General features: G+C 45.7%; 2 protein-coding genes across 3 annotated transcripts in view; one reads left to right on the top strand and one right to left on the bottom strand.

The window, feature by feature from the left end:
* Window positions 1-22,432, top strand: part of LOC137640303 (retinol-binding protein pinta-like) — a 112,192-nt gene that overhangs the window by 36,089 nt on the left and 53,671 nt on the right. The window lies entirely within an intron of this gene.
* LOC137640301 (O-phosphoseryl-tRNA(Sec) selenium transferase-like) overlaps window positions 1-22,432 on the bottom strand; it is a 38,068-nt gene that overhangs the window by 14,030 nt on the left and 1,606 nt on the right. Inside the window, exons 2-5 of the mRNA XM_068372927.1 lie at window positions 22,256-22,385; window positions 21,804-21,947; window positions 20,184-20,342; window positions 3,866-4,029 (exon numbers count right to left, since the gene is read on the bottom strand). Of these exons, the coding sequence (XP_068229028.1) occupies window positions 3,866-4,029; window positions 20,184-20,342; window positions 21,804-21,947; window positions 22,256-22,385 (597 nt within the window). The remainder of the gene's footprint in view (window positions 1-3,865; window positions 4,030-20,183; window positions 20,343-21,803; window positions 21,948-22,255; window positions 22,386-22,432) is intronic.

Here is a 22,432-nt window from a genome sequence, read left to right as displayed (position 1 = left end):
GCACCGTCGTTCAATTAGTTCATTATGTATGTTGCATAAGATTTTTCACAACTCTGACCATCCTTTACATTCAGATCTCCCTGGACAATTCTATCCTGTTCGTAATACTAGGCAGGCAGTTAATTCTAATAGCCAGGCCTTCTCCATCACGAGGCTCAATACTTCGCAGTACTCTAGAAGTTTTATTCCAGCTGTGACCAAGTTGTGGAATGATCTTCCTAATCGGGTGGTTGAATCAGTAGAATTTCAAAAGTTCAAAGTTGGAGCAAATGCTTTTTTGTTGACCAGGCAGACATAGTCTTTTTATAGTTTATTTATGACATATTTGTTTTTGATGTTGATAGTTTATTATATGACATGTCTGTTTTGACGTTGTTTCTTATTTTAGAATGATTTATTGTTAATTTGTTCTCTTCATTTATTTATTTCCTTATTTCCTTTCCTCACTGAGCTATTTTTCCCTGTTGGAGCCCCTGGGCTTATAGCATCTTGCTTTTCCAACTAGGGTTGTAGCTTGGATAGTAATAATAATAATAATAATAATGCTGTAAGGTAAGCAGAGCATGTTGCATGGCATGCGGCTTATGCTGCATGGGAAGAGGCTCATGCTGCATGGGATGAGGCTCATGCTGCCTGGTATGAGGCTCATGCTGCATGGGATGAGGCTCATGCTGCAAGGGATGAGGCTCATGCTGCAAGGGATGAGGCTCATGCCGCATGCGTTGAGGAGGATGCCGCATAGTATGAGGCTCCTGCCTCATGGGTTGGGGCGGTTGCCGCATAGCATGAGGCTCCTGCCTCATGGTTTGAGGAGGATGCCGCATAGCATGAGGCTCCTCATAGCATGAGACTCCTGCCTCATGGGTTGAGGAGGATGCCGCATAGCATGAGGCTCCTGCCTCATGGGTTGAGGAGGATGCCGCATAGCATGAGGCTCCTGCCTCATGGGTAGAGGAGGTTGCCGCATAGCATGAGGCTCCTGCCTCATGGGTTGAGGAGGATGCCGCATAGCATGAGGCTCCTCATAGCATGAGGTCCCTGCCTCATGGGTTGAGGAGGATGCCGCATAGCATGAGGCTCCTCATAGCATGAGGCTCCTGCCTCATGGGTTGAGGAGGATGCCGCATAGCCTGAGGCTGCTGCCTCAAGGATGGTGGAGGTTGCTGCAACGCATGAGGCTGCTGCCTCAAGGATGGAGGAGGTTGCCGCAACGCATGAGGCTCCTGCCTCAAGGGAAGAGGAGGTGAGTTGAGGCTCTTGCCTCAAGAGTTGAGGTTCTTGCCTCAAGAGTTGAGGCTCTTGCCTCAAGAGTTGAGGCTCTTGCCTCAAGAGTTGAGGTTCTTGCCTCAAGAGTTGAGGTTCTTGCCTCAAGAGTTGAGGCTCTTGCCTCAAGAGTTGAGGTTCTTGCCTCAAGAGTTGAGGCTCTTGCCTCAAGAGTTGAGGCTCCTGCCTCAAGGGTTGAGGAGGTTGCCGCAACGCATGAGGCTCCTGCCTCAAGGGAAGAGGAGGTGAGTTGAGGCTCTTGCCTCAAGAGTTGAGGTTCTTGCCTCAAGAGTTGAGGTTCTTGCCTCAAGAGTTGAGGCTCTTGCCTCAAGAGTTGAGGCTCCTGCCTCAAGGGTTGAGGAGGTTGCCGCATAGCAAGAGGCTCCTGCCTCAAGGAAAGTGGAGGTTGCTGCATAGCGCTGGTACCTGGCAACTCCCAATGCGGCAGCTCACGCATGGAGGCAGGAGGAGCCTCAACATCATACGTCTGGCAGTGTGGACTGCGCAGAGGTGGAGGAGCGCTCGCAGGAGGAGGTGTGCTAACCTTCTCTGCCTGAAACTCCTGCATCAACACCGCAAGCTGAGACTGCATTGTCTGCAGCATAGACCACTAGAGTCTAAGAAAGACAACAACAAACGGAGCTACTGTCCGTTGAGACTGAGGGTCTAAAACAGCTGGTACGGCAACAGACGGAGTTACTGCCTGTTGCGGTACCACCTTGCCTCTCTGGGAGGTGTGCAGTTGTCGTACTGCAGCAAGTCCGAACTGACCCAGTGCTAATGGCTCCACCTAGGAGTTGGACTTGCGCGGAAGGGACCGACTTGCACTTAAAAGCTGCAAGATTTGGTCCATGGTTTCTGCGAAAAACTTCTTCCGCAGACGAGGAATAAATGGGCTCTCTCGTCTTTGTGTGGGTGGGGTGATCACGTCGGCTACGTGAGTTGGTTACACCCGAAACCACGGAGGGAAACGTCTGTTCGTCGATCAAGGCCTGATGAACCCATAAGTCCTTCGACGTTACTTCTCCCCTGGCTTGGGAGCTTGTAAGAGGTCCCAGACTAGGCGAACAACTGGCACGAACAGACGAACCCTCGAACGCAACACTGTAACACTTTGCGCTTATCACTTTATCACTTTTGATTTTCTGTTTGCACTTATTTCACTGAACTCGAAACTTTAAGTGGTTTGTACCTGAAACACGCAATTCTATCCTTCATTAAAAGTTAGTAATTGCGAAAACAGTATTACAATGTAACAGAAAAACATAATGAAAGATAAATAATTCAGTGGCTGGAAAAGAGACTAAACACTAGATCAAATAAACTACGTTTAAAATCTCTCACCGCATAAAGCCTGGGAACAAGAATAAAACTCTAGAAACGTTTACCTTCTTCCCCTAAAGAGACTAGGGAGAAGAGCAAAAACGATAACAACGTTACCCGCTTGAACGAAACGTTTATCCTCCTCTCTCTCCCTCCGTCTCTATCTCTCTCTTGACTTAGAACCTGAGAGATGAGCCCAATTATATATCGTTAAAACATATTATTGTTAAAGGAAAAAAACTGAAAGATTTCCCAAATAAAAAATTCCTTTATTAGAATTAAAACCATTTAAGCTAAGAAAGAATGAACAAAACGCTAGAATCGGTTTACTCTTACTGCAACGTGACACCGTGAATACTCTCTCTCTATCGTAACGATAGAGCGCAAGTTGAACGTTCTGAACGTCAACAACTGCAGAGACAAAACAAAACGTTAGTTCAACTTTGAAAACAGTACGAGACTATCAAAGAAATTCTTTCAAAAACATTAAAATAGCATAATATGTTAACAGGTAAAAACGAAATGACGGGCTCAATGTTAATTAACTTCGGTTCCAAGAAAAGACCGCCTACTATTAGGAAAGGTCGAATATAAACAAATATAAAAATTAATTTTAATAAGTTTATAATAAAAGGAAGTTAATCGAAGAGGCCTATAAAAGGCGGAGAGATATAAAATAAATCTATAACTTTTGTTAAGCAAAATTAAGAAAGAGAGTCTATACTCTCTTCGACACCAACACTTCCGTCTAAGGGAAGGGTCGGCCATTAAAAGTGAAAGAGAGTTCATACTCTCTTCGTCACCAAAATTAAATAAAAAATTAAATCAAATTAATTCCAAAAACTTGCTAAGCTAATGATAAAGCTTCCTGAATAGCGAAGGCTAAACTCTAGAGCAAATACATCACCAAATCGTGAGCAATAACTCCAGAATCAACAGCGTATCCATGTAGGTCTAGCCGGAGGCACGACAGAGGAAAAATTGAGGTGGTGTTGACAAGAAGTACTGGAGTACCTGACCACAGATGGCGCTGTTGTGTTCACCCCCACCTGTATAGCGATCGCTGGCGTATCCCGACCGTAGATTTCTGTCGGCAACAGAGTTGACAGCTACATGATTATCGGGTAAGATTAATATTGAAAAATAAGGCTTTTAGAGCAATTTAAAAAAAATATACTGCAAAATGTGCTGGGAAAAAAATAACCCCCTTGGGGTTAAGGGTTGGAAATTTCCAAATAGCCAAAAAGGGTTAAAACTTGCTGTAAGAAAACATTTCTACCTCCTCAAGCTTATCAATCCCACGAGGAGCAAAGCAGCTGGTTGTTGTCATAATAGCTGCAATAGTATCTGGCCCATGAGAAGTAATTAACCTTTCTACCTCAGGCACATCTGTTCGCAATTCATCTCCCTCCAGGCAATTCTCTACAATGATTGGCTCAAACCCTTCAACGGAAAATAATAGATTATTATTATTACTATCCAAGCTACAACCCTAGTTGGAAAAGCAAGATGCTATAAGCCCAGGGGCCCCAATAGGGAAAAATAGCCCAGTGAGGAAAGGAAAATGTTATTTTCATTAGTAAAATAAATTTTTGAATATACTTACCCGATAATCATGTAGCTGTCAACTCTGTTGCTGACAGAAATCTATGGTCGGGATACGCCAGCGATCGCTATACAGGTGGGGGTGAACACCACAGCGCCATCTGTGGTCAGGTACTCTAGTACTTCTTGTCAACACCACCTCAATTTTTTCCTCGGTCCACTGGTTCTCTATGGGGAGGAAGGGTGGGTCAATTAAATCATGATTATCGGGTAAGTATATTCAAAAATTTATTTTACTAATGAAAATAACATTTTTCAATATTAATCTTACCCGATAATCATGTAGCTGATTCACACCCAGGGTGGTGGGTGGAGACCAGCATACATGTTAACACAGAAGCTAAGTATCCCGTATTTTATTTTATTAGTTATTCAAAAATAACATAAAATAAATAAGTACCTGGTAAGGAAGACGACTTGAACCATTACTCTGCCTTTATTAAGTACGTCTTTCTTACTGAGCGTAGCGGTCCTCTTAGGATGCTGAACGACTCTTAGGTGCTGAAGTATAAAGGGCTGCAACCCATACTAAAGGACCTCATCACAACCTTTAACCTCGGCGCTTCTCAAGAAAGAATTGACCACCCGCCAAATCAACAAGGATGTGGAAGGCTTCTTAGCCGACCGTACAACCCATAAAAAGTATTCAAGAGAAAGGTTAAAAAGGTTATGGGATTATGGGAATGTAGTGGCTGAGCCCCCGCCTACTACTGCATTCGTTGCTACGAATGGTCCCAGGGTGTAGCAGTTCTCGTAAAGAGACTGGACATCTTTGAGATAGAATGATGCGAACACTGACTTGCTTCTCCAATAGGTTGCATCCATAACACTCTGCAGAGAACGGTTCTGTTTGAGGGCCACTGAAGTAGCCACAGCTCTCACTTCATGTGTCCTTACCTTCAGCAAAGCAAGGTCTTCTTCCTTCAGATGAGAATGTGCTTCCCTAATCAGGAGTCTGAATAGGTAAGAAACTGAGTTCTTAGACCTTGGAAGAGAAGGCTTCTTGATAGCCCACCATAAGGCTTCTGATTGTCCTCGTAAAGGTTATGACCTTTTTAGATAGTACCTAAGAGCTCTAACTGGGCAAAGTACTCTCTCCAGTTCGTCCCCCACCAATTTGGACAGGCTTGGGATCTCGAACGACTTAGGCCAAGGACGTGAAGGAAGCTCGTTTTAGCAAAAAACCGAGCTGCAAGGAACATGTAGCCGTTTCAGATGTGAAAACTATGTTCCTGCTGAAGGCGTGGATCTCACTTACTCTTTTAGCTGTTGTCAAGCACACGAGGAAAAGAGTTTTTAATGTGAGGTCCTTAAAAGAGGCTGATTGGAGAGGTTCAAATCTTGATGACATAAGGAACCTTAGGACCACGTCTAGATTCCAGCCTGGAGTGGACAACCGACGTTCCTTTGAGGTCTTAAAAGACCTAAGGAGGTCCTGTAGATCTTTGTTGGTGGAAAGATCCAAGCCTCTGTGGCGGAAAACCGCTGCCAACATACTTCTGTAACCCTTAATCGTAGTAGCTGAAAGGGATCTTACGTTCCTTAGATGTAACAGGAAGTCAGCAATCTGGGTTACAGTGGTACTGGATGAGGAAACTGCATTGGCCTTGTACCAGCTTCGGAAGACTTCCCCTTTAGACTGATAGACTCTGAGAGTGGATGTCCTCCTTGCTCTGGCAATCGCTCTGGCTGCCTCCTTCGAAAAGCCCCTAGCTCTTGAGAGTCTTTCGAAAGTCTGAAGGCAGTCAGACGAAGAGCGTGGAGGTTTGGATGTACCTTCTTTACGTGAGGTAGACGTAGAAGGTCCACTCCTAGAGGAAGAGTCCTGGGAATGTCGACCAGCCATTGCAGTACCTCTATGAACCATTCTCTCGCGGGCCAGAGCGGAGCCAACCAACGTCAGCCGTGTCCCTTTGCGAGAGGCGAACTTCTGAAGTACCCTGTTGACAATCTTGAACGGCGGGAATGCATACAGGTCGAGATGGGACCAATCCAGCAGAAAAGCATCCACGTGAACTGCTGCTGGGTCTGGAATCGGAGAACAATACAACGGGAGCCTCTAGGTTATCGAGGTAGCGAACAGATCTATGGTTGGCTGACCCCACAGGGCCCAAAGTCTGCTGCAAACATTCTTGTGAAGGGTCCACTCTGTGGGGATGACCTGACCCTTCCGGCTAAGGCGATCTGCCATGACATTCATATCGCCCTGAATGAACCTCGTTACCAGCGTGAGCTTTCGATCTTTTAACCAGATGAGGAGGTCCCTTGCGATCTAGAACAACTTCCACGAATGAGTCCCTCCCTGCTTGGAGATGTAAGCCAAGGCTGTGGTGTTGTCAGAGTCCACGTCCACCACCTTGTTAAGCTGGAGGGACTTGAAGTTTATCAAGGTCAGATGAACCGCCAACAGCTCCTTGCAATAGATGTGAAGTGTCCTTAGCTCCTGATTCCATGTTCCCGAGCATTCCTGTCCGTCCAAAGTCGCACCCCAGCCCGTGTCTGATGCGTCAGAGAAGAGACGGCGGTCGGGTTTCTGAACAGCCAAAGGTAGACTTCCTTGAGAAGAAAGCTGTTCTTTCACCACGTGAGAGTAGACCTCCTCTCTTCGGAAACAGGAACTGAGATCGTCTCTAGCGTCATGTCCTTTATCCAGTGAGCCGCTAGATGATACTGAAGGGGGGGAGGTGGGGTCTCCCTAACTCGATGAACAGTGCCAGCGATGAAAGTGTCCCTGTTAGACTCATCCACTACCTGACTGAGCATCGGTTCCTTCTCAGCATGCTCTGGATGCAATCTAGGGCTTAGTATATCTTTGGGGCCGACGGAAAAGCCCGAAAAGCTCGACTCTGAAGATCCATACCCAGGTAGACAATGGTCTGGGATGGGACGAGCTGGGACTCCTCAAAATTGACCAGGAGGCCCAGTTCCTTGGTCAGATCCATAGTCCATCTGAGAATCTCCAGACAGCGACGACTTGTGGGAGCTCTTAAAAGCTAGTCGTCTGACGGAGCCGGACACAAGATCATGGTACTGCTGCACAGTCTGTGAACTGTCAACCATGGGGAAGCGAGGAAGTACAGTGACAACCCGAAGCTGTCTAGACTGTCTGGGTCGTACAGACAACTCCTTATCGGGTTGCTGAGGTTGCCGCACTGCGTCACAACAAGACACTTCTGCTGGTTGTTGAACGTCTTCCCAGTGACACACTGACTCCGTAAACAAAAAATCCTCTAACAAGGACTAAGCTTGGACTGCATGTCTTGCAACACAGCTCAAGGTCTATGGGAGCAGGTGTGGTAACAGACGGGGTTAGCGACTGAAGTGGAACCATTACCCTCCCTGGAAGCATGCTATGCTTAAATAAAAGTCCATAGGAGGCTAAGCAGCTAAAGGCTCCTCTCCAAATGACAGAGTCCTCAAGGGAAAATCAGAAGGAGGGAGAATAGCACTTTCTCATCTACAGGAACCATATCCGAGAAAAGCTAAGTTCTCTCAGTGAGGGTTTCACTGGTGCAAAAGCAGCAGACTAGAAGGCAACGTATGAAACTGCTTGACAGTCTAGTGAGTTGGCAACAACCAAAGATGTGTGACTGAGAAGCATGCGGTAAGGTATGCAGAGCATGCTGTATGTAGAGCATGCTGTAAGGTAAGCAGAGCATGTTGCATGGCGTGCGGCTTATGCTGCATGGGATGAGGCTCATGCTGCATGGGATGAGGCTCATGCTGCATGGTATGAGACTCATGCTGCATGGGATGAGGCTCAAGCTGCAAGGGATGAGGCTTATGCCGCATGCGTTGAGGAGGATGCCGCATAATATGAGGCTCCTGCCTCATGGGTTGAGGCGGTTGCCGCATAGCATGAGGCTTTTGCCTCATGGTTTGAGGAGGATGCCGCATGCATGAGGCTCCTCATAAGCATGAGGCTGCCTCATGGGTAGAGGAGGATTTTTAAAGAAATCTGAACCTGACACTAATCTAGCTGTCCGAGGATTTACCTGGTGAGACATCAGTCTCTTTACCAGCGAGTTTTACCAGATTTCCCCGGGCTACCACGTGACACAATGTTATTTTCATTAGTAAAATAAATTTTTGAATATACTTACCCGATAATCATGATTATCGGGTAAAATTAATATTGAAAAATTGGTAGCAATTCATTCAAATTACCCCTAATGAGTCAATATGGATAAATATCAACAGAACATCGTGTTCAAATAGAAATAAATTTCTACCTCATACTTGGGATCGAACGCTAGCCCCTTCTAATGAAATGCCAGGTCGAAACCAACCATGCCACGAGAGCCCATTCAATAGTTGAGGTTCTTGCCTCAAGAGTGGAGGTGGCTGCCGCAAGAGTTGAGGTTGCTGCCTCAAGGATGGTGGAGGTTGCCGCAACGCAAGAGGTTGCTGCATAGCACTGGTATCTGGCAACTCCCAATGCGGCAGCTCACGCGTGGAGGTAGGTTGAGGAACCTCAACTTCATACGTCTGGCAGGGTGGACTGCGCAGAGGTGGAGTTGAGGTTGCTGCCTCGAGGATGGTGGAGGTTGTCGCACCGCAAGAGGTAGCTGCCTCGAGGATGGAGGAGGTAGTCGCAACGCATTAGACTCCTACCTCAAGGGTAGAGGAGGTTGCTGCAAAGCATAAGGCTCCTGCCTCAAGTGTTAAGGAGGTTGCCGCGTGGCAAGAGGCTCCTGCCTCAAGGAAAGTGGAGGTTGCTGCACAGAGCTGGTATCTGGCAACTCCCAACGCGGCAGCTCACGCATGGAGGTAGCTTGAGGAACCTCAACATCATACGTCTGGCAGGCTGGACTGCGTAGAGGTGGAGGAGCGCTCGCAGGAGGAGGTGTGTTAACCTTCTCTGCCTGAAACTCCTGCATCAACACCGCAAGCTGAGACTGCATTGTCAGCAGCATAGACCACTAGAGTTTAAGAAAGACAACAACAAACGGAGCTACTGTCCGTTGAAACTGAGGGTCTAAAACAGCTGGTGCGGCAACAGACGGAGTTACTGTCTGTTGCGATACCACCTTGCCTCTCTGGGAGGTGTGCAGTTGTCGTACTGCAGCAAGTCCGAACTGACCCAGTGCTAATGGCACCACCTAGGAGTTGGACTTGCGCGGAAGGGACCGACTTGCACTTAAAAGCTGCAAGATTTGGTCCATGGTTTCTGCGAGAAACCTCTTCCGCAGACGAGGAATAAATGGGCTCTCTCGTCTTTGTGTGGGTGGGGTGATCACGTCGGCTACGTGAGTTGGTTACACCCGAAACCACGGAGGGAAACGTCTGTTCGTCGATCAAGGCCTGCTGAACCCATAAGTCCTTCGACATTACTTCTCCCCTGGGCTTGGGAGCTTGTAAGAGGTCCCAGACTAGGCGAACAACTGGCACGAACAGACGAACCCTCGAACGCAACACTGTAAAACTTTGCGCTTATCACTTTATCACTTTTGATTTTCTGTTTGCACTTATTTCACTGAACTCGAAACTTTAAGTGGTTTGTACCTGAAACACGCAATTCTATCCTTCATTAAAAGTTAGTAATTGCGAAAACAGTATTACAATGTAACAGAAAAACATAATGAAAGATAAATAATTCAGTGGCTGGAAAAGAGATTAAACACTAGATCAAATAAACTACGTTTAAAATCTCTCACCGCATAAAGTCTGAGAACAAGAATAAAACTCTAGAAACGTTTACCTTCTTCCCCTAAAGAGACTAGGGAGAAGAACAAAAACGATAACAACGTTACCCGCTTGAACGAAACGTTTATCCTCCTCTCTCTCCCTCCGTCTCTATCTCTCTCTCTCTCTCTCTTGACTTAGCATCTGAGAGAAGAGCCCAATTATATATATCGTTAAAACATATTATTGTTAAAGGAAAAAAACTGAAAGGTTTCCCAAATAAAAAGTTCCTTTATTAGAATAGAACCATTTAAGCTAAGAAAGAATGAACAAAACGCTAGAATCGGTTTACTCTTACTGCAACGTGACACCGTGATAGACTCTCTCTCTATCGTAACGATAGAGCGCAAGTTGAACGTTCTGAACGTCAACAACTGCAGAGACAAAACAAAACGTTAGTTCAACTTTGAAAACAGTACAAGACTATCAAAGAAATTCTTTCAAAAACATTAAAATAGCATAATATGTTAACAGGTAAAAACGAAATGACGGGCTCAAAGTTAATTAACTTCGGTACCAAGAAAAGACCGCCTACTATTAGGAAAGGTCGAATATAAACAAATATAAAAATTAATTTAAATAAGTTTATAATAAAAGGAAGTTAATCAAAGAGGCCTATAAAAGGCGGAGAGATATAAAATAATTCTATAACTTTGTTAAGCAAAATTAAGAGAGTCTATACTCTCTTCGACACCAACACTTCCGTCTAAGGGAAGGGTCGGCCATTTAAAAGTGAAAGAGAGTTCATACTCTCTTCGTACCAAAATTAAATCAACAATTAAATCAAATTAATTCCAAAAACTTGCTAAGCTAATGATATAGCTTCCTGAATAGCGAAGGCTAAACTCTAGAGCAAATACATCACCAAATCGTGAGCAATAACTCCAGAATCAACAGCGTATCCATGTAGGTCTAGCCGGAGGCACGACAGAGGAAAAATTGAGGTGGTGTTGACAAGAAGTACTAGAGTACCTGACCACAGATGGCGCTGTGGTGTTCACCCCCACCTGTATAGCGATCGCTGGCGTATCCCGACCGTAGATTTCTGTCGGCAACAGAGTTGACAGCTACATGATTATCGGGTAAGATTAATATTGAAAATAACGAAATAAATAAATGAAGAGAACAAATTAACAATAATTCATTCTAAAAAAGGCAACAACGTCAAAACAGATACTGTATGTCATACATAACGGATTTTGAGCGAAGCGAAAAATCTATTTTTGGGTGAGATAGCCATGGCGTCCTGATGGAAGGTTCCTGTTTGGTAGCTTCCTTGGGTATAAGACTACTAAGATATTCCCAGAGAATTTAACCACAGGTTATCACAGAATTCTAACTTCTGGAGCGAGTATCTCAAAGGTTTCCCTTTAAGACATCGTAATACAACAGGGGACACGCATGTCTGAACGTGCCACATAGCTATCTCCACCCCGAACAGAGTTAATGCTTCGGTGTGTAAGGGCTGAGAATAGCTGGGAGCCGTTCCACAGCTAATCTCACTCGTGGCTACTACTGATACTCGAGACGTAAACAAACGGACGCCATTGCTCTAATGACGTCACGCGCGTCTTTATCCTGGCGCCAGTTGCTGCCCATCACCATGATACAATTGTGTAGGGTGGGAACAAACTGAACGAAGTAGTAGGGAGGGTCCATCAGGACGCCATGGCTATCTCACCCAAAAATAGATTTTTCGCTTCGCTCAAAATCCGTTTTTTGGGCTCAAGCCATGGCGTCCTGATGGAAGAGTACCAGAGAATCAATGTATCGTGGTAGATTTTCCCCCAGAGTTAAGTGCCTAGGCATTGACAAAACAGCAAAGTAATCTTAGGTAAGAACCATAGGAACAAAGTATCCTGCCCCCCATTGGTAGGAAGTTCCCATGGGCTATGCCGACGTCAAAGTGGTATTGAAGGGCTATTCATCTTGACAGAAGAACTTTTAAGAACTTAGAGATGAAGCAGAATGTTTGATATTTGTATAGGAACATTCTGAAGTAGGCCAGTGGTGGTTGGGCACTGTGTGTAGAGTTCATCTCCTGATTATTCGAAGTAAGTATTCGTGTAGGAACCTTACTGAGACAAGGTGAATATAATTTAGGATTAGACATCTTAAATTCTTCATGACCATAGGAAAGGAGGAATAAATAAAACTATGACAGTATGTATTTCATAGTAAGTAGGAGCTGAAAGAGACGCATAAGTAATAAAATAGAAATTTTATTTCACAATGCAGAAATTAAATAATTTACAGCAAAAGTAAAGTTCATTTACAGTAATAATAATGTACATAGAAATAAAGGCTTGCTCTTGAGTCTGAAAAGGAATTTCAGGATTAGTAGGTACTCGTTCTCGAGGAACGCAAGTCTTTAAACAACACATCATGCTCAAGGCATGCGGCACTTGTGTGACACTATGACATTTCACCTGGGATAAGAACAGTTATAAAAGCACTAAGTGTTTTTAGACATCACTATGAATCACTCGAGGGTCAACATAGGCACCCGAAGAGTTAGAGTCCCAAGTAACTCACTGTTCTACGCAGAGTTAGGTGCAGGTTTCATAACACTACCTGCGGCTACCACAAAATGTTTGATTTCGTGCACTTGTTTCGCATAATGTTTAAAGAAAACTCGCGAGGACTTCCAGCCCGTAAAGTTTTTAAGGCTCTCAAAGTCCATGCTCTGAAAGAAGTTCAGAGAAGATGCCACTTTTCTAGGATCATGACCAGCGGGTGTACTGTTCGGATCCGCTCTGCGAATGAAGTAGGTGATTTTCGCTCTTAATTGTTTCAGTGACAGGTCGCTGCCCGATGTTTCTCCTTTGAAGAGTTGGCCTCCACCAAAGTTCGAAGTTCTGCGAAGATAGACCTTGAGACTCTCTACTGGACATAGAGAGACATCCTCCTTCAGGGGGCATATTCTCCAAGGGCCCCATCTTTTGGTGGGTAATTCATTTTTGGCGAGAAACGTCGGATCAGGGGAGAGGGTCACTTCTCCTGAATCAGCAAACAGGATGTGTCCCTCTTCTCTTGATAATGCCACTATTTCGCTGACTCGAGCTCCCGAGGCGAGAGCAAATAAAAATATAACTTTCTGAGTCAGATCCTTGAGGGGGCATGAATCATTGTCCAAGTTGGAGGCGAAATGGAGCACCTTGTCTAGTGACCAGGAGATCGGTTTCGGAGGGGGTGCTGGGCGTAGGCGAGCACATGCTTTCGGCAATTTGTTAAAGATGTCGTTGGACAGATCAATTTGGAAAGCATATAGAATTGGTCTAGTCAAAGCCGATTTGCAGGTTGAAATCGTATTGGCTGCTAATCCTTGTCCATGAAGGTGAATGAAGAAGGACATACAGAAATCAATGGTGATTTCTTTAGGATTTTTTGCTTTAACAAAGGAGACCCATTTCCTCCAGGATGATTCATATTGCCGTCTCGTGGATTCGGTCTTGTATTCCTCTAGGAAGTCTAGACTTTTCTTCGAGATCCCAAACCTCTTCTTTGCGGCAAGGGAGAGAAAATCATGAGATGAAGGTCCTTGATTTTCGATGATGAAGCGAAGACAGTCGACTTCTGTACTTGTTGAGAGAGAACTGGGCCCGGGAGAGGGATCAGCTTGGGCTGCAGCTCCAGGACCAGGGGGTACCAGTTGCTCCGGGGCCACTTGGGAGCCACTAGGGCCGCTGTCCCTTTGAAGGTTCTCAATTTGGAGAGGACTTTCAACAGAAGGTTGGTGGGAGGGAACAGGTATATCTTCGACCATCTGTTCCAGTCCAGTGACATGGCGTCCACCGCTTCTGCTTTGGGGTCCTCGTACGGGGCTACGTACAGAGGAAGTTGATTGTTGTCGCTCGTTGCAAAGAGATCTATCTGAAGTTCTGGGACTTGATGAGAGATGAAGGAGAATGATCTTGCGTCTAGAGACCATTCCGACTCTATCGGGTTTGTCCGAGATAGAGCATCCGCTGTCACGTTGCGGAATCCTTGTAGGTGAACTGCAGACAGGTGCCACTTCTTCTTCTCCGCCAGACGGAAGATTGGGAGAAGCACCTGATTTATCTGGGGCGATCTTGAGCCTTGGCGATTGAGACAACGAACTACCACCGAGTTGTCTAGGGTTAGACGGATGTGGATCGAGGGCGGCGGGGATAGCTTCTTCAGAGTAAGAAGGACCGCCATGGCCTCCAAGATGTTTATGTGGAACGTCTTGAATAGTGGAGACCAGGTCCCTTGAGCTTGTTTCAGGTGGGAGTGACCTCCCCAGCCCTCCAGTGAGGCATCCGTGTGGATGTTGAGTGATGGAGGAGGGTGTTGGAGAGGAATGGACCTTTTCAGGGCCATTGCTTCCGACCACGGCTTTAGGAGGCGTCGAAGTCTGTTTGGAAGCCGTCTCTTGAGGTCTCTTCGAGCGATGGATGCCGATCGTCTCCAGACTCCCGCGGCATCCTTTAGCTGTGCACGAAGCACTGGGTTTGTCACTGAGGCGAATTGTAGAGAGCCTAGAACTCGTTCCTGCTGTCGTCTTGAAATGCGTTTGGATTTCAGTAGTCGCTTGACAGACCCTGCTATTTCCTTCCTTTTCTTCTGGGGGATGGAAAGGCGGTGTGACTGAAGATTCCAGTGGATTCCCAGCCACTGAAACTTCTGAGCCGGAGAGAGGCGAGATTTCTTCTCGTTGATCTTGAATCCCAGGTGTTCTAGGTACTGGGTAACTTCGTCGCAAGACTTTGTACACTCTTCGGGCGATGGAGCCCAGACTAGCCAGTCGTCGAGGTAGGCCATCACCTGGACGTTTCTTAGGCGGAGCTGTTGTACTATGGCATCCGCCAGCTTTGTGAAGATCCGAGGGGCCACATTGAGGCCGAATGGCATGGCCCGGAAGGCGTAGCTTTTTCTTTGGAGTCGAAATCCTAGGTAGGAGGAAGCGTGATGGTTCATTGGAATGTGCCAATAGGCATCCGCCAGGTCTATAGAGACCGTGTAGGAACCTTGAGGCAGAAGGGTCCTTATTTGTTGAAGCGTCAGCATCTTGAATTTGTTGTTCTCTATGAACTTGTTGAGGGGGGATAAGTCCAGAATGACTCTGAGCTTGTCTGAGTCCTTCTTGGGAACGCAAAACAGTCTCCCTTGGAACCTGGTGGACTTTACCTTCCTTATCACCTTCTTGTTCAAGAGGTCTAGAACATATTCTTCCAGAATGGGGGTCGATTGTTGAAAGAACCGCTGGAAGATTGGGGGTGGTTGCACCCAACTCCAGCCTAGACCGTTCTTGATGATGCTGTGTGCCCAAGGATCGAAGGTCCAACGATCCTGGAATTGGCGGAGTCTTCCTCCCACCGGAAGCACTTCATTGCTTCTGGTGTCCCGAGGACTTGTTGCCTCGGCCGCTAGCTCCCTTTCCTCCTCTACCTCTGGAGGGACGACGAGAGGCGTCTCTGCTTGCACCCCTGGACGAGCCTCTACCTCTGGCATGAAAGGTAGTGGATGGCTGCTCAAAGGCAGGGGTGAAGACCGGTGACTGTGACAACACCGGTTGGGGGACCAATTGAAAGGTCTGTTGTGGTTGGGCAACCACTTGGGAGGTAGCGGGTCCCGGAAACTGACGTCGTTGTTGACGTTGCTGGGGTTTTGGCTTCTGAGGTTTCCTCTTAGGCTGAGGTCCATCGTCCTGAGAGGTTTTCCTTTTTCTGGACATGCCCCACTTGTGGAGAAGGTTCCTATTCTCCGTGGCGGCTCTGTCAGTTATTTCCTTGACAAGGTCAGAAGGAAACAGGTGCTTTCCCCAGATGTTGGAGGAAATCAGCCTCCGGGGTTCGTGTTTCACGGTGGCACCGACAAACACGAATTCACGACAGGCTCTACGAGCCTTTATGAAATGGTACAAGTCCTTCATTACTGTGAGTAAGTGGGATTTGGCTAGTACCATGTAGTGATCAGGTACTGCTGTGTCACAGGCCATAACTTCAAGTTGGACTTGATGAGAAAGAGATGCCGCAAGCCTCTCCTTCGTGTCTTGTTCCCGGCGAAGGAGGTGATCATTGAGCTTAGGGAGGTCTTCATTAAACTGACGTCCGGCGACGTCAGGATCGAGCCTACCCACGACGAAAGTATGTTGGACATCTTTCCATTGTCTAGTGTCAGGGGGTGTCACGATGGAGAAGGGTCTGCACTCCTCCAGTGCAGGGCAGGGTTTTCCTTCTTCCGCCGCTTTAAGGCATGCAGCCAAGGCCTTTTCCAAAAAAGGAAGAATCGCAGTGTCAGGTGCGACATATGTAGGATGCTTCTTGCTCAAGGCAGGAAGCTTAGAGCAGGTAAAGCCCCTGCTCTTAAATGCGGAGGCTAGCATAGCCTGGGCCTTTGCGAGATCGAACACTATCTCTTCTTTAGGTTCGGTCTCCTCCTTCGAGGCAGGTTCGGAACGAAGCCGGACGTAACAGTCCGGGTAGGCCTCGAAGCTTGGGAAGAACTCCACATCTTCCAGCGGGACCGTGCCGATTTTGTCACTAACAAAGATCCTGCCGGTCGCAATAACCATATGCTCTGCATACCTCCACGGGTTGGCATGAGAGCAAGCTGGGAGATCCTTGACCGAGATCTTCTTCGGGTCTCTGGATCCAATCATAGACCTGATGGACTCCTGGTTCTCCTTCAGTCTGTCGTCCATGACAGCTCTAATCAGTCGGATCAGTTCTTGGGTAGAAGAGGAAGGATCCGGGGTCGAGGAGGTAGACGGAATGGACATTTCCGTCGGTGTAGGAGTAGGCGGAGGGATGGACGAGGGAGTAGCTCCAAGCTCCGACTCGGTGTATTCCACCTTGTCTTCGTCCTCTTCGGCTCCTTGAGCCATAAGCGTCTTCTCCGTGTCTTCCGAGACGTCAGAGATCTGTTCATCATCCTCGGAATCTAAACGACACTCGTGCATGGACTGAGCCATGACCACATCAGGTTCCACCGTAATTTGGACAGTGGGGATTGCTTCTTTTGGAACCACTGAGTCAGGGGAGGCCTTAGGGAACAACAGGGACCTCAGTTCTTCGGTGGCCAGGTACGGTCCAGTAGCATTTCTCTGAAAACCACGCACCCACTTGCGCAGTTTTTCACGAGCAATGTCTCTAACCTCCGCTGAGGGAGGGTTATGGAAGGCCTCAACAAGGTAGGCCTGGCAGACCGTACATTCCAGTGGATTCCAGAACTTCCAATCCCCTTTCTTGTCTGCGCAAGGGGCGTGAGTCCTGCACGCCGTATGTCCGTAAAACTGCGAGCGTTTCACAGCACAGTAGGCGAAGTCACACTTCATCTGCTCCTCCTGTGGAAGAAAGAGAAAATGAGTATGGGGGAGTCATAGGAATGGCTCTTAAATTAAGTTAATATTAATCATTAATTTTAACTTAAAGAAGGTGTGATGCATAGAGAATGAAACAGTAAAGGAGAACACGCTCCATGCATCTCGCCCGGCTGGTTACCATAGGCTTGGTCCTGGGATAATCCAAATGACCGAGATCATTGGATATAGTTTCCTAGGATTCCCATTATATTGGAACTCCATGGAAAGCCAAGGACAAGGTTGGGATCGAATTCATTCGGTTCCCAGTTAAGAGCCAGAAGGCCTCATTAAGGGTAACTGCTTCTGGCAACCAGCCGCGCTAAGATGCACATAGCATGCTGGAAATAGAAGAATGCAAAGAGACAGCATGATCACTAATAGAGCAGTACTAGGTACTGATCTTAAAAGCAAAGCAGCTTATTTATTTGCAATGTAGGGCTATCTTAGTCTTATGATAGCTACAGAGAGGGGGTGCAAGTATTCTTGACGCCTCCGGGGCATCCGGCAAGCCGCCGGCATGCCGGAGCTCGCTCCAGCGTAGATTCTGGCACTAGAACAGACAATTTTCAAAGTCAGTTAGATACCAGGATGGCGGCCGCCGGCACAACGGCGGCACGCCGGCAGGGAGCGGCGGCTCCGGCAGCCGGAGGATGCCAGATTGGTGACTGGGGTAAGGATGGTACAGGTAGTATCGGGTTGCCGGCAGTATATGCCGGCACTCCGGAGATCGACCGGCAAGCGGACGATTAGATAGGAGTAGGAGAGCTGCCGGTAGTAGCCGGCGGCAGCCGGCAGTCCCTCGGTACACGGGGGGCTGGCGGCAAGGGTAGGGAAGTCACCAAGAGGGAGGCAGGTATTGCCGACAGTAGAGGCGGCAAGAGACCGGCACCCGGATAGATAGAGAGACAGGGGGAGGGGGGAAAGGATGCAGGAAGTACCGTCAGGGTTCCAGACATCCCTCCCCCTCCCTGAGGGGGTGTACCCATGATAGAGACAGGCTCTAGCATCCATAAGCAGGGGTCACTAGGGACCGGGAGCAGGTAGCCCAAGGGAGGACTAGGGAACACCCAAGAGGGGGGGAGACTCCCCTATGCAGAGCTACACTAGTAACTAACCTTATAGGACACTATGAAGGTATATGTACCAGAGCGGACAGCACAGGGAAGCTCGGGTAGCCCTACTCATCCACCCTAAGGAGGATTTGTAGGACAGGGGACAGATGAGTATAAACTAACCTAAGCATAGGCTAGGCTATACAAGAGATAGGTGGGGAGGGAGAAGAGAGAGGTCTTCCCAGGAAGGGTTTCTGTACCAGAGCGGCCACTAAGGGAAGGGAGGACACTCCCTAACCTAAGATTAGGCTGATCGGCTAAAACGGTGCAAGAGTACAGTTTCAGCATGGAACAGAGAAACCTTCCTAACCCGACCTAGATCAGGGCTAAAAGTCCTGAACTAGGCAAGGAAGAAGACGTATCGCTATCGCAGGAAAGTCATAGACTATCCTAGCCATAGAGGTAGGCTAGCCTAACCTCACTCTCAGACGCAATCCTAAAGGGGGTTCATTCCTTTAGGGAGGACTGAGAGGCGATATATATACTCTATTAGACAATTAATCCCTTTACTCAGAAAAGGGATCAAGGCTAAATAGAGGGAATGCCAAGGCAGGGGATGAAGGAAGCATATAGGGGTCCTAAGGTTAGGTTAGGCTAGAAAGAATCACTGACTAGCCTATCCCCTATATGGTCCCTGAAGGCGAAAACATTTGCATCACTAGTCAAAAGTATTGTAAAATAATAATGCCACTATCTTCATAACTTAGTCTAGGATCACTAATAAATCATGCATGAACACTTGTATGTAGGCTCCTGGCCTGGGGGCTATAGTAGCCGACTGGTATGAGGTCAATCGATGACCGATAAAAAGCGTCTAAACACGATATAAAAGTTCCTAGCTATGAAGACTAAATAAACTAATGTATTCGATTAGTATATAATGCCGGAAGCATTGTTGTGGCTAACTAAATAAGACATGCAAAACAACAACGACGCCATAAAATGGCGGGTCCGGTAGAGGCACAGCTCTGCCACAAAACATCAATTATTTCGCGAAATAATATTTACTTTACGGCCAGAGCTTAATTAAACAATACTGGAACCTTGTACTCAACTTTCCAGAAGAAGGCGAGGCTGAAGGTAACGACATAGCGAAGATGCAAAGCGATAAAGTTAACACAAGGGAAAATCCGTCTAAGTAGGGCAGCTACTAAACAAAGGATAAAGACGTGCGTGACGTCATTAGAGCAATGGCGTCCGTTTGTTTACGTCTCGAGTATCAGTAGTAGCCACGAGTGAGATTAGCTGTGGAACGGCTCCCAGCTATTCTCAGCCCTTACACACCGAAGCATTAACTCTGTTCGGGGTGGAGATAGCTATGTGGCACGTTCAGACATGCGTGTCCCCTGTTGTATTACGATGTCTTAAAGGGAAACCTTTGAGATACTCGCTCCAGAAGTTAGAATTCTGTGATAACCTGTGGTTAAATTCTCTGGGAATATCTTAGTAGTCTTATACCCAAGGAAGCTACCAAACAGGAACCTTCCATCAGGACGCCATGGCTTGAGCCCAAAAAAACTATTAACGTCAAAAACAAATATGTCATATATAAACTATAATATTCATGTCTGCCTGGTCAACATAAAAGCATTTGCTCCAACTTTGAACTTTTGAAGTTCTACTGATTCAACTACCCGATTAGGAAGATCATTCCACAACTTGGTAACAGCTGGAATAAAACTTCTAGAGTACTGCGTATTACTAAATAGAGAATGAAATACAGTATACATTTTTTCATTTACCTCCAGGGCAGGGATATGTGTATGTAGATGGAATATGTAACAAAAATGCAAAATTCAGAATAATTGTCCCTCATAACTTACTAAGTGTAGCATCGATTCCACATAACCCCAAAGCAAATGACTAACCTGCTGTGATGATAGACTTGAAACACGATTTCTGATCAATGCGAGGCCAAAGTACGTATTTGCTCTTGGGCCTTTGTTGCCGGAGGGTTAATAGACAAAGAACCATACTCATGCCTGTTGCCATTGGAACAACCAAGCAAGCAGCTGTTTTTTGGACACCTGAAAACATTATTAAGACTATAATCAATTTTATCATTCAGTATGCCATGAATATGGAGTAAGTCTTAATCTGCAAAGGGAAGTTTCGTTGAGATATGTCTTCGGATTTAAGGCATTTACATTCCAACAAATAGATTAAGGTAGATTGAATGCATTATCATATTACAGTTACCATAGCTACTACATACCTTCTTTAATTACTGTATATCACCTATACACTTCTTACTACAAAAGAGTAATGATTAAAAGTACATTACTGTTTAATTCCTTCTCATGAAATTTATTTATCAATTAACTTTACCTCATTAATCAACACAGCAAGACTGCTTACATACTGTATGCTATGCACTTGGTGATGATTTGTTCACATACAGTGATACAGAAAGGATGTGACCCCCTTCATAAGGATACATACCGTACATTTTATTAAAATAATTCGTCTAAACACTGTGAAGAGTACTTTGAGGTTGTTTGATAATGGATATAGAATAGATGATGAGAAGCTAGAAAAATTTACCAATTCATAAGGGTTGGGAGGCACAGAGAGATGGCCTTCAAAGAGTTTGAGAAATGGCATGAAATACCTTTACCTACAACAAAAAAAAGCTCAGAGATATCTGATAAGCCCATATTATACCTAAAATAGGATTCTCTTAATAAACAGTATCAAGATAAATACTATCAAAGATGAAGTCTCAAGGCTTGAACAGAGCACAGAAAAACTTGGCCCTCAGATGAGGTTGGCAATATAGGAATGGCAAAGAGCAAGAAAATGAAATCACACACCCCTCAGGATTACAAATCTGTCAAGAAATCAGAAGCAAAAACCAACTGATTAGACAACCAGTTCTCTCCCAGAATAACACATACATTATGGCATCAAGCTTCCTGATATGATTTTGGGAGGCCAGAGCCACTAAAATGCACTGTTTTGAGGGTTATATCCAGCAGTGAAGCTTTATGAAGAATCTCGCAAGGAGTCTGTTAAAACTCTGGACCAGGGGCAAATTGATTGGATAATTCACCTAGTGCCTAGGAGCAAAATGAAGTAATAAAACCTATCCTGAACAGATCCCGCCTCCAATAGCTTATCATGAACTGTTTTTTGCCTCTTTTATGTAGTTGAAAGAGCAAACCACCTTTCCTAATAGTTTTCCAGTACAACGTTTTCCTATTGGCTGAAGCGATGACAAGAACCAAAGGGCGTGTTCCTATTGGCTACAGCGTTAACATGTCCCAAAAGGCGTGCTCTCATTGGTTAATTTAATTCACGTGATACTTACGTAGTTATTCTTGGAGAGCGGAAATCTCCATGATTTTATTCTTCAAAAAGGCCTCCCTAATGCCATCTATTGGTACCTATAAGAACTATTGTAGTAAAGAGATGCGAGAGAGGTCAGATCAAAGAGCATAATATATGTAAAACTAGAAATGATTCTGTACAGAAAAACACTGACTTACCCACAGACCTAAAAACATCCAAAACCATTGAATTTGTAAGCTTATTAAGAAGACTAGATCCAGCTGCTTTAGGCTGAACTTCTGCGATATCACCGGATCGCCCAATGCCATGTCCCAACCGATAATGACGACGTAACACAAGTCCTGTACAAAAAGCAGAGAGTAAATATAGATTCATTTCCTTTTTCTTGCATAATTTCTCCCGCTATTTCATGACAAGAAAATCAAGAAGAAAAATATTCATAATAAAAGAAAATACACAGATCAGCAATTATGATATTGTACATGAAGTACATTTAAATGCGAATAAAATCAAAGAAACTAATACTTTCTTATTCCCATTTTTTATTATATGAAATAATTCCACCCCTTTGACACTGGAGGTACAGAATACAGTATACAAAACTATGACTTATACTGGGATAGAAATTTCATAAATCACAATACTATACCTGAATAAATTCTGGCTTCTCTTTCCCCAACTCCACAGTTGTGAGGAAAATTATTACTATCCATTTGAGACAATTCATTGATGATCATCTCTATTGCAGAATCATCCCAGCCATCCTCTGGACATTTTCTCTGTGGGGCAAAATTCATAGGAAGTAATACATCATCATCATCTCCTC

This window comes from Palaemon carinicauda, chromosome 4 (assembly GCF_036898095.1).
Source record: "Palaemon carinicauda isolate YSFRI2023 chromosome 4, ASM3689809v2, whole genome shotgun sequence".
Taxonomy (NCBI): domain Eukaryota; kingdom Metazoa; phylum Arthropoda; class Malacostraca; order Decapoda; family Palaemonidae; genus Palaemon; species Palaemon carinicauda.
This window is presented reverse-complemented; position numbering and strand designations above follow the sequence as displayed.